General features: G+C 41.8%; 1 protein-coding gene across 1 annotated transcript in view; it reads right to left on the bottom strand.

Annotated features, from left to right (window-relative positions):
• The window catches only part of ube2g1a (ubiquitin-conjugating enzyme E2G 1a (UBC7 homolog, yeast)), a 60,132-nt gene that overhangs the window by 17,744 nt on the left and 30,004 nt on the right, over window positions 1-12,384 (bottom strand). The window contains exons 2-3 of the mRNA XM_063031505.1: window positions 8,043-8,145; window positions 210-307 (exon numbers count right to left, since the gene is read on the bottom strand). Of these exons, the coding sequence (XP_062887575.1) occupies window positions 210-307; window positions 8,043-8,145 (201 nt within the window). The remainder of the gene's footprint in view (window positions 1-209; window positions 308-8,042; window positions 8,146-12,384) is intronic.

Here is a 12,384-nt window from a genome sequence, read left to right as displayed (position 1 = left end):
CTGGAATAAAATTCAGTTGGAACAGCAAGTATAATATCTGGCACACAATGGCATATTCTTATTGTGCCAAATGCATCACACTAAGTATCAAGAGTTTTACAAGAATAAATTTTTCTGAACTGCAAAATTGTTCTTCCCCTGATTACCTTCTTTCCCACCAATCCCCTAATCCATAGCCAAGCTCTTCCACCACTTGACTTTGCTCTCACCATTTGGGTGCCAGATTTCTGTGATGAATTTCATCTTGGGCGGCCTGAGGGGATAGTCTTTAGGGAAGGTGAGATGAGCTTTGAACACACCACCTTCACTGTGGATAAAAATACAATAATTAGTTCTTGCAACAACACTCCTACAGAAAGTATCAAACTGAACATTTATGAAGTTATACACTGCTGACATAAAACACTAAAACTTTCCAGCTGAATATTTCATTCCTAGGGTATACCAAATGACCATTAAAGATCCAATATAGGCAATTTATCATCCCTCTTAACCTCCCACATCACCAACTAGCTCTGTCTATTCCAATTAACCTCAAACAAGGGTGTACTTCTATGTTTGAGCCTGCTAGAATTGTCATTTGTGAAACTGGTTTGGAGATTGCAGGTTGATCACTTGGTGATGAAACCAAAAGATAAATGTCAAAAACCAAAACATCAGTGAAGGGGTTTTTAAAACAAACAATAAGCAGTAACATCCATTAAAATAGAAACAATGACCAAATTATAGCTAGAATATGGGCACCCTAATTTTGACAATCATCATGCCAATGGAAAGCAATTTTAAACAGTAGCTCAATTAGATAACTTAACCAGCCAGACCACAGGAAGCATTATTTTGGGTATCACCAGTGAAGATCTTAGTTCTGAAGTGCAGCCTAAGCTGATAAAGTAATAATGAATGCTGCATTGTTGGAGCTACTGTACTCTTATAGGACTTACAGAACAGATTTGCCCTCAGAAAGATGGGGAAGAGAAAACACTAAGTGAGCACCATACCAGTCACCTACATCACAGATCTTCTGAATGTAATCCCACTGCTATTTATGTGACCTGTAGAAGTCAGTTTGATCATAGCATTTCATAAATTAAGGAATATGCCTCAAAATATTTTAAGGTAGTGAAGAGGGCTGATAAAATTAATGTTTCCCAAGGAGGTAGGAACACTAAATGCTCCCACGTCTTAAAATCTTAGTCTTACAGTCTCAAATATCGTATCATTTCTGTGATCATGTTTCAATACTTTTGTCAGCTTTATCAAAATTATACATTCACACCTACCCTTTTCAAGTATTAACAGATTAACCCAGAATACAAACTGGAGAACTGAAATGACTACCAATGCAATAATGCCAGTATTTCTCCCCGCCCGCTCCCTCCCCCCACACACATCTTCTAATACACCTGGACACGCATCTACATTGCAAAATACACAGCTGGCTTGGCATTTTCACTTTAAATATCTGCAAAATAAAAGGCTGACATTGAGATTTCAACATAGGAAGTTTAAGATAATTAAAACAAGCACATTTACAGATCAAATTGCTTTCAACATCAATACAGAAGGCAAGAAACTCGACAAATATCATATAAACTGATATTTATCCATGTTATCAGATTAGCAAACAAACCACCAAACTGGGAAATTGGTAGATCAATTGTGTTAAGTCTGGCAACTAATAAAAGTACAGGAGGTCCAGGCACAACCTCCAGAAAGTCATCTCGGGAGCAGAGTGGCAATTCTGGACTAAATTTGAATCAACGAATGATGCTTGACAGTTGTGGCAGGGTTACCATCACCTCTTAAAAAGGAATACTATCACCTCATACAAAGTAAATTAAGTGACATTGGCAACAGGGCTTCACTTTCAGATGAGCTCAATGACGTCTATGCTAGCTTTGGCCATCAAACATGGAAGAACCATAAACTCCCACAGCCCCCAATGATCCTGTGATTTCAATCTGAGGCTGAATGTGAGCAGCTTTTGGAAGGGTGAAAAGCACCTGGTCCAGATGGGTACCTGATCAAGTACAAAAACCTGTGCTGATCAACTGGCTGGAGTTTTCAGATCTTTAACCTCTTGCTTTGGCAGTCTGAGGTACCACGTGCTTCAAGCAGGCTTCAATTATACCAAGAACAGGGTAATGTACCTCAATGACTATCGTCCAGTAGCACTTACATCAACAGTAATAAGTGTTTTGAGGAGTGATGAAACACGTCAACTCTTGTCTGAGAAGTGACTTGCATCTGCTCCAATTTGCCTAATGGAGCAACAGGTTCAAAGAAGATGCCATCTCATTAGCTCTGCACTCAACCCTGGAACACCTGGACAGTAAAGATGTATACTTCAGGACGCTCTTCAACTGCAGCTCAGTATTCAATATCATCCCTTTAAAACTAATCAATCAGCTTCAAACCTTGTCCTCAATACCTCTGTGCAATTGGATCATTTCCTCACTTACAGACCCAAGTCAGTTCTTTTTAATCCCTTACATCCCCAGTTATGGGTAAATAGCCTCTCTGCCTCGTTAGCAGCCTCTGGACAGACAAAGGCTACTGGAGTAAACCCAGACTGAAACCCCTAGCATGGCTAGACATCACTGAAAATGGGTGCCTTCACTTTCCTTTGGACTACACAATTGAGGCAGAGACAGGGATCTTGACTGGGCATACCAAGATCTCCTTACTTTCCTTCCGCCCAGGCTTGTGCCCTGAAGAGGTCATTCCAGTGTCATTGTTCGCAGTGACAGAACTGACTGACCCATATTGCACACTATATTTCCACTGTCCTTCGAGACAGACGGATGCCATCACTTATATCAGAAAGGAAGATCACCAGCTGATGCCCATCTAGAGACATTTAGAGACCAGAAGGAAGCTTGAATTTTGATAAAATTCCATATCTGCCAGAGAACTGAACAATCTTAATCCACACCACAAACTACATTATTTATTCATGTGCCTTTCCAAATCTTTTCAATGCTTCACTTTTTGGTACAAACACTCGCCTGGTTTTGTTCTTTCCCAACTAGATTTATTGACTTGTTACTTGCATTTCACATCCATGAACTCTGGTCCCCCCAAACTACCTTTTTGTCATATCATCTTGAAAATACAGTCCATCAAGAAAATCTCAAACTTCCCCAAAGCCTTTGTAATCAGATATCCAGTTTTGAACATGCTGCTTTGCTGCATAATTGAGCTCTAGAAAAACTAAAATCTTCATCTTTGGCTAGATGCTTCCCATTCTACCAATTCCACCATAATAGCTACCACACCCTCCAACACCCAATTTCCCTAGTCTGTTAATGTTCGACTTGGAAACCTAATCAGATTTTTTTTCCTTTAACACATTTCATGCTCCATACCTCTGTCCTCCAATCCTTCAAGCTGATGAAGACTAAAATATAGCTTGATTTCTGATGGAATTTAATGTCTCTTTCAAGGGGGAAAACTTATTATCAAGAGTTTCACTACACAGACATTTACTGTGGGGCATAATGCTTTGCAAATAATTAGATTCCTAATCTATGAGGAAAAGTATGAATGATTAATCCATTTCTGATAGGGTAGGCAAGGGAAGAACCAGGAATACATTTGAATCCCATATTTTGCAGCAGTCCACCCAAATGAGAAGTTGATGAGAATACATGTTAATAATCTATGTACCAATCACCAATGAGTATTTTACTGTGATAATGTTCCTCAATTAGCAACTTGTCAATTTCATAAAATGCCACAGCATTGCAGAGATATACACCACACTTCTCAGTTTTCAAAGTGCAGTAATTTGGACATGTCCTTTGTTATATTAATTAAATTTATCCACGTTTTGAGGTAGACAAGATGCATCACAATGCAATTTTGTGTGACAACATGGGAGTATTAAGATGCACAAGTATGCATCGAAATCTGAAAAATAAGCATAAGCATTGCCGCAATGAACAGAAAGAAATGTAATCAAATATTTTTTCATAAAATAATTCACACAGTAATCTTGGTTTCCCAAATAAGCCAAAAGGTTTTGCTGACAATGCCATTTAAATTTTAAAAATCTACAGCCCTATGTCCTTTTAAAATAGGGACTTTCCTTTGAAATATTACTTGTTCAAAAAGAGAGCAGTGGCAATAGAGTATTCAATAGCTAGGGGAACTGACAAAAAGATTGTGGGGGTGACATTCTCCTGGATGGACCCTTGTTGCCTCCCACGGTTAAAGATGTCTCAGATCCGGTTCACTGCACTCTCAAGGGTAAGGGTAAACAGCCAGGTCTTTGTACATCTTGGACCAATGACATAGGTAGGAAAAGGGATGAAGTCCTGAAGGAGAGAATATAAAGAGCTAGGTAGGAAGCTGAAAAGCAGGATCTCAAGAGTAGAAATCTCTGGATTGCTGCCTGTGCCACACACAATTAGGGAGGGTAAAAATAGGATGACGTTTAGCAGATAAATGTGTGGCTGAAAAAAAGTGTAGGGGATGGAGTTTCATATTTTTGGATCACTAGGATTTCTCCTAGGGGAGGTATGAACTATACAGAAGGGACACGTTACACCTAAACCTGAGGGGTCCAATATCTTTGCAGGCAGGTTTGCTAGAGCCTTTGGGGAGGATTTAAACTAGTTTGGTTGAAGGATGGGAACTAGAGTGATAGAATGGGGCAGTTGATGTAAAAGGTAGATGTAGCCTGTAGAGACTGAGGACAGACAGGGAGTGGAAAGGGCAAGTAGAACTAAGGAAAACCCCCAGGAGTTCTACACGTGTGAAGAACAGGAGGACAACTAGTTGGGATAGGACTGGTCAAGGATAAAGGAGGAAACGTGCCTTCGTTGGAGGCGACAGGGGAGGTTCTTCATGAATACTTTGTTTCAGTATTCAGTGAGGGGAACTTTGATGCTTGAGGAAGAACTAAACAGGGGCTGATATGCTAGTACGTGTTGAAGTTAAGAGAAAAAAAAAGGATCTGCTGGAAATTCCTGAGACTCAGTGATATACCCAAACTACTACAACAAAGTTAAAAAATGCTGTGCCATTGGCAATGATCTTGCATCCTCACTGGCCATAGGAGTAGTGTCAGAGGATCGGAGGGCGGCAAATGTTATTCCTATGTTGAAGGTAACAGAGATAACCTTGGAAAATATAGGCCACCAAATCTTGCATCAGTGGCAAGAAAACTATTGGAAAGTTTTCTTAGAGACAGGATTGATGAGCATCTGGAGAAGCAGTCTGATTAAGAACAGTCAATGTCCTTTGAGGGGCAGCTCGCGTTTCAACAGTCTGATTGAATTCTTTGAGGAAGTTAAAAACATTAAAGCAGAACACGTCATGTGGTGTACAAGGCATTTTAAATTGTTTCCCATGGTATGTTCATTCAGAAAAACCAGGAAGCAACCTTCCCAGGGAAACTCTGCTGCGTGGATTCAGATATGGCCTGTCCACTGAAGACAGTGATGGTAGGTGAAGCACATTCTGCCCAGGGGTTGATGATCAGTGGTATTCTGCAGGTATCTCTTCTGGGACCCATGCCCTTGGCAATTTTTAACAAATGGGTGGGTTAGCAAAGTTTGCAGATGACACGAAGGTTGGTGGAATTGCGGAGAGTGTAAAAGGTTCTCAAGTTACAACGAGACATTGATAGGATATAGAGCAAGGTGAGAAGTGGCAGAGTCCAATCCGGAAAAGTTTGAAGCAATTCACTTTGGAAGGTTGAACTTGAAGGCAGAATAAAAGATTAAATAGTAGGATTCTTAACAGTGCGTATGAAAAGAGGGATCTTGGGGTTCATGTCCATAGGTACCTGGAAGTTGCAGAGCAAGGTGATAAGAGTGGATAAAGCAGCATATAGTGGACTGGCTTTCATTAGTCAGCAAATTGAGTTCAAGAGCCACAAGGTAATGCTGCAGCGCTATAAACTCTGGTTAGACCACACTTGCGAGTACCATAGTCAATTCTGGTCATCTCATCACAGGAAGGATTCAGAAGCTTAGAGGGTGCAGAGGAGATTTACCAGGTTGATACTTGGATCAGAAAGCATGTCTTATGTAGGCTGAGTGAGCTAGGGCGAGAGGCAACTTGATAGAAGTGTAAAGGACAATAAGAGGCAAACACAGGTGGGCAGCTAGAGACTTATCAGGGTGGAAATAGCTAATTTGAGGGGTTTGGAGGAAAGTATGGGGATGTGCGGTTAGGGATTTATAAACAGAATCAAGTGACACAAAAGACCAAGATAGAAAAATGGATGGAAAAAAATGGAGGGCTACATGAAAAGGTTAGATTTATCTTGGAGCAGGTTAAAAGTTTGGCACAACATCATGAGCTGAAGGGCCTACATTGCTCTGTTTAATTTTTCATCTGGGTCTGAAGGACCATCTCTGGTTCCACTGGAGCAATACAAACAAAGAACAGCAGCTTATCCTTCCAAAGGCAGCAGTATGGAACATGACTATTGCCGGAGAGCTCAGCTTTAGGTAGATCACGTTTAGTGACAAACCTACAGTCAAAGTTGTTCCCTACAATGGTTTTGAGTACTTTTACATGTAGGTGACACAAAACAGGCTATAAATGCTGGATATCTGGTCTGGAGCAACACAATGCTGGAGGAATTCATGTCAAGTAATACCTATGGAGGAAAATTGATACCTTTGGGCCAAGACCCTTTATCTGGACTGGAAGGAAGAGTGGAGATAGCTAGTGTAAAAAGTTGTGAGGACAAGGCATGGAGCACAAGCTGGCAGATGATAGGTGCTTCTATGCAGGTGGGGAGGGAGGAGAGCGAGAAGTCACCGGAATTGGGACAGCGAGAAGTCACCGGAAGTCAGAGAAATAGATGGTCATTCTGTCAGGTTTGAGGCTACCAAGGTAGAATGAGATGCTATTCCTTAATCTGCATCTCATCTCAACTTGACAGTAAAGGCAGTCATGAACAGACTTGCCAGTGTGGGAGTGGGTCATGGAATTAAAATAACTGACCACCAGGAGATCCTAGCCGTTATGGCAGAAGCAGTGAAGTTGCTTGAAGCAATTCCCCAATCTGCACCAGGTCACACTGATGTAGAAGAGGTTACATCTAGAGTGCTGGTCAAAATAAACGATACCTATGGAATGACATGCAAAGGACTGCCTCATCTTGAAGGACTGCTTAGGGCAGGAATGAGGTGAAATGGTGTAATAACTGTTGAAAGAATCTAACTGGAAGGGGATATCTGCAGTGGGGCAAGGAAATCACAGAGTGAATGATCCCCATGTAAAACAAAGGGGAGGGGAAGATGTGCCTGGTGCTGGGATCCCTTTGGAGATGGTAGAAACTGTGGAGAATATGTTAGATGCATAGACATGGAGTGGTATGTGAAGACAAGGCAAACTCCCCTGTTATGCCTTGGGGAGGGAAAATGTGCAGAAAATAGAAGGGGAGACGTAGGTGGGAGGTACAATGAGTGATGTGAACCCTCTTTGGAGAGGAAAGGAAATCCTGAATGTCCTGAAGTAGAAAGACTCATCACCAGAGATGGAGGAAATGAGAGGGAATTTCATACTTACAAATGCCATAGTGAGAAAAGGTGTAGTCAAAGAAACAGTGGGAGTCAGTGAGTTTGTAGATGTCAAAGTAACCTCTCTAAATCCATGCTTCTTTTGCCTATTACCATGGATGTTATACAATTTGAATTCATTCAATCTTCTTTATTCTCTTCTCCCCTTTAAGCACAATAAATTGTAGATCACCCATTTCATAGCACATCTAGTACTTTAAAAAGTAATCTCCAACTTTCGCCACTTATGATAAAACTGAAATCAAAATGCCTAATCTACTGAGAATTTCCAGTACATGAAGCATTTTGGTTTTACTACAATTAAGATCTTCACAAAGCTAGATCACTCAGTCACAGCATCCATCACAGCCAAAAGCAAAACTCATGTTCACCATTTTAAGCAGAACCAAAGCTTCCTTCGTCAATTGTGAAACATTGTCAACATATCTACTTCAGAAATCTCAGTGTAAAAGCATAGCATAATGACACTTAAAAACATGCCTTTCATTCAATACTTACTATAGAGTGTCAGGGGGACCTATGATGAGCACTTCCCACCTGTACAGGTCATTGTCATCGATCAATCCAGCAGAGAAACCATCAACAGGATTTTTGTTCAGCTCTAAAATGACAAAAAATGGTAAATAGCTACGGTTTACTCATTTTCCAATATTTCACAAAAAACATTAGAACATTTAAGAATACAAGTTACTAGTTAAGTCCAACCTCAAGCACTGCAATCAATAAAGGGGAAAGTTATGAGGTTATCATAGCTCAGGCAAAACCTGACTGCTGCAATATCTCCACTGGGCAATGATAGCCAAATACAGAAGTGTCATATTGCTTTTCAACAACCATAATGTGCTTCACGTCTAAGAGAGTGATGGGTTAGCAAGAGTGAGGTGATTACATGATTGTTGTAATTATGAGGCACTGAGGATCAAACATTTGTAATAAGCAACACATAAAATGCTGGAGGATCTCAGTAGGCCAGGCAGCATCTATGGGAAAAAAATGATGGGAGTAGATTTTTTTTTTAATTAAAGGGGGGGGAACACAAGGAACAATTCATTTCTTAGATTAAGCCTGTAATCTCTCAGGTGCCCCTTGCTACCTGGTGCATCCCCAATACCCCCTTTAGAAACTCTAGTACTCTCCCCCCCCCTCAACAGGGGAATTCCCCATTTTGGGAACCACTAATTTACACCATTGAAGCCCAATGCTGTAATGTGACTCAGCTTTCATTCTGTGCTCCACCTAACAGAATGAAGCAGGTTAAACAGTCAGCACAATATTGTGGGCCAAAGGGCCTGTACTATGCTGTAAATGTTTCAGAATCAGTCTAGCCCTTCCCAACATAGATAGGCACATGGAGGATAGAAAAATATACGGGCAAGCTTCTTTTAAGTGTCCCTAGCAGGGCATTTCATGTACCCACAAAAAGTTTACCTCTGACATCCCCTACACTTTCCTCCAATCACCTTAAAATTATGCCCCTTGTATTAGCCATTACCACCCCAGGAAAAAAATCTCTGGTTAATAATTTGATCTATGCCTCTCATCTTGTACACCTCTATCTAGTCACCTTTCATCCTCCTTTCCAAAGAGAAAGCCCCAACTCACTCAACCTATCCTCATAAGACATGCTGTCCAATTCAGGTAGCATCCTGCTAAATGGCCTCTGTACCCTCTCTTAAGATTTCACATTCTTCCTATAATGAGGTGACCAAAACTAAACACAATATTCCAGGGATTTATAGAGCAGCAACATTACCTAGCGACTCTTGAACTCGTGACCCAAGTTCATGTTCCTCTAGGGACAAGGAGCAAACACATAACCATATGTGCTGTTGGTAATAATTGCATAAGCATGTTAAGGCATCCGTTAGTCTTGCGAGACCATGGATCTGTGCCTGGAAAGTCTTCACTCTCCAGGGCGCAGGCCTGGGCAAGGTTGTATGGAAGACCGGCAGTTGCCCATGCTGCAAGTCTCCTCTCTCCACAAAACCGATGTGGTCCAGGGGAAGGGCACTAGGGCCGATACAGCTCGGCACCAGTGTTGTCGCAGAGCAATGTGTGGTTAAGTGCCTTGCTCAAGGACACAACATGCTGTCTCAGCTGGGGCTCGAACTCACAACCTTCAGATCACTAGTCAAATGCCTTAACCACCTGGTCACATGCCCACTGCATTGCATAAACATAGCCACAAAGTAAAAGTAGCATAACCCAAGTCACTGAATGGCATGACTGGAGACTAATGGCTCATCTTGTTCTTCCGCTGAGCAAACACTGAAGGGTAGCACTGACAGAAGGGGCCAGCCCCCAACCCAGTATGGATTCCAACGCAACCACAAACAGTTCTGCACTCTCCCACGCCGCCTCCAGCATCTCCACTCCTGGGCAACTACAACCAGTGACCTTGTGGCGTGGGTCTAGTCTTTACTGCAACTGAGGCAATGCAGTTCCCTGTCAGTCTCACCAATGAACCGGATTTACAGTATTCTACACTACCAATGTCCAACACTGTCTTGCAATCATAAAAACATCCAAGACAATCACTCACAGCTTGCACTGCCTTATACAACAGTGTGCAACAAGTCCAGGTGACAACACAACGGTATGCAACAAGTCCAGCTCCACTGCCATCGAGCAACTTGCTGATGGGATAGTCCTGCTGTACTTGACGTTCTTAATATCCAGTAGTGACTTACAATCACAAGACAAAAAAAATACACCTTCAATTGGACCCAGAGTGTCCATTTGGTCCGAGCATGCCGCCAGCTTAGCCAAAGGAATCCTCCAACGAAGGTCAATGCATCATTCACTTTAACCACCCTATCTACTTGAGTGGCAACTATGAAAATGGACCTGTTTTCAGACAGGATCCCTCCTGTTCCTCCACACTGCTAAGAACCCTGATATTAACTCTGTATTCATCCATAAGGATTCCTACTCCACTAGTATGGAATGTTCCACAAGAATAAATTAGTGTTTTATTTCTATTCTGACATGTTCCAGCACCTATCCAATGAACTTCGCTAATTCCCAAAATGTTAATCTTTAATCTTTCCATTTCATTTATCACATTGTCCAATCTTCCTGCTTGATATAGGGTTCTCACATTCCAAGTCGCAATAATTTTCTTTTGTGTTACTTGAATTTTATGAGTAGCTTGATGACGGTCAGGGATTCCCTGCTGACCAGAATCAACCCTACCGAGCAAATTGTCTTGAAGATCCTCCTGACGCTGTTGTGTTATACACTTTGAGAGTTTGACCATCGTTTTCTTAGCAAATAGATTCCAGGAAACCTAGTATCTAGCAACAGTGGTTTCCTATTGCCTTCCGTTGGACAAACTAAAGAAATTGCCATTTCTCTTCCCAAATGTTTATCTGCCTGTACTATAATGATTGACATTTGAGGTCCTAGCTCATCTGCCTTCTCTGTCATAAGTTCAGTTACTGAACCTGCCAGATCTGCCATTGGCCTTCGCTCATATCCTGAGCAGGAACCCTTGCAGGTGCTACCGTTCCGGGTCAGAGCGGCCCTGGGAGCAATGAATGACTAAGGGGTCACTCCACTTTCCCCAAAGCTCTGGAAGTCCCCAATCAGAGCCTCATCACCAGTTGCAGTTTAGAGTCATACCCAGAACTTTTACTACTTAGGAAGCAGGGTGACATCAGATGGCAGGTGCAACACGGACATCAAAAGAAGAAAGGGATGGCGAAAGGGATGGCAAAAGACACCTTTATGAGAATGAAGAGTATACTGACCAATACTAAACTAGACATGACAACCTGCCTCAGAGTACTGAAATGTTACATTTATCCAGTTATGTTATATGGCTCAGAATGTTGGACAATATCTAGTAACATGAGGAAATGAATTGAAGCAGCAGAGATGTGGTTTTTGAGGATGCAAAGAATATCATGGATGAAACGAATATCTAACGAGGATATCATGAACAGAGCAAACAAAAAGAGAAATAATGTATGAGATCATGAAAAGGCAACGCAACTTCATTGGACATGTGATTAGGAAAGAGGAGTTAGAATGCATGGTAATTATGGGAAAGATTGAAGGGAAGAAAGAGGAAGACAAAGACAAATGATGATGGAGACAGCAGCCAGAGAAATGGAAACGAATACCAATGAATAGATCCACTTGACCCTAAGCAGGAGTGTGCGGGCCATGGCAGTCAAAGCTCAAACTGGGCACGGCACCTGATAATGATGATCCTGACCCAAAATTCAACCTTTCGAGTGAATCACTTCACAATACCTGGGGGAGGGGAGGGGGTATAACTCCATCTGCCACTACTCACCCTAGTTCTTCGCATCCTGTCAATGTTCCACTGTAACACAAGACACCTTCTACTTCTACGCTATCCACACTCCAGCAACCTTAGTCATCTGCAAAATTACTAACCCACTCTTCCACAACATCCACATTCCCATTGATCATTTCCCCAAGGACATGGTTCACAATTTGTGCTCCCATGTTCCTATCTAATGGCATAATTCCCCCTCTCCAATTAAATACTTCCCCATACAGTCAGCTCCTATCCCTGTTCAAGGCTATTGTAAAAGTCAGGGAGTTATCACTTTCTCCAAAATACTCACCCACCAAGATGTCTGACACTTGACCTGGTTAATTGCCTCGCACTAGATCCAGTATTGTCTCTCCTCTTGTCGGCCTGTCTACATATTGTGTCAGGAATCCTTCCTCGATATACCCAACAAATTCTGCCCCATCTAAACCTTTTGGACTAAGGTGGTGCCAATTAGGAAATCTGAAGTCACCATGACAATAACTCAGTTCTGAAACAAGAGAAAATCTGCAGATGTTGGAAATCTGAGCA

The sequence above is a fragment of the Mobula hypostoma genome, chromosome 23, assembly GCF_963921235.1.
Source record: "Mobula hypostoma chromosome 23, sMobHyp1.1, whole genome shotgun sequence".
Classification (NCBI taxonomy): domain Eukaryota; kingdom Metazoa; phylum Chordata; class Chondrichthyes; order Myliobatiformes; family Myliobatidae; genus Mobula; species Mobula hypostoma.
Note: the sequence above shows the minus strand (reverse complement) of the source record. Positions and strands in the feature narration are given on the sequence as shown.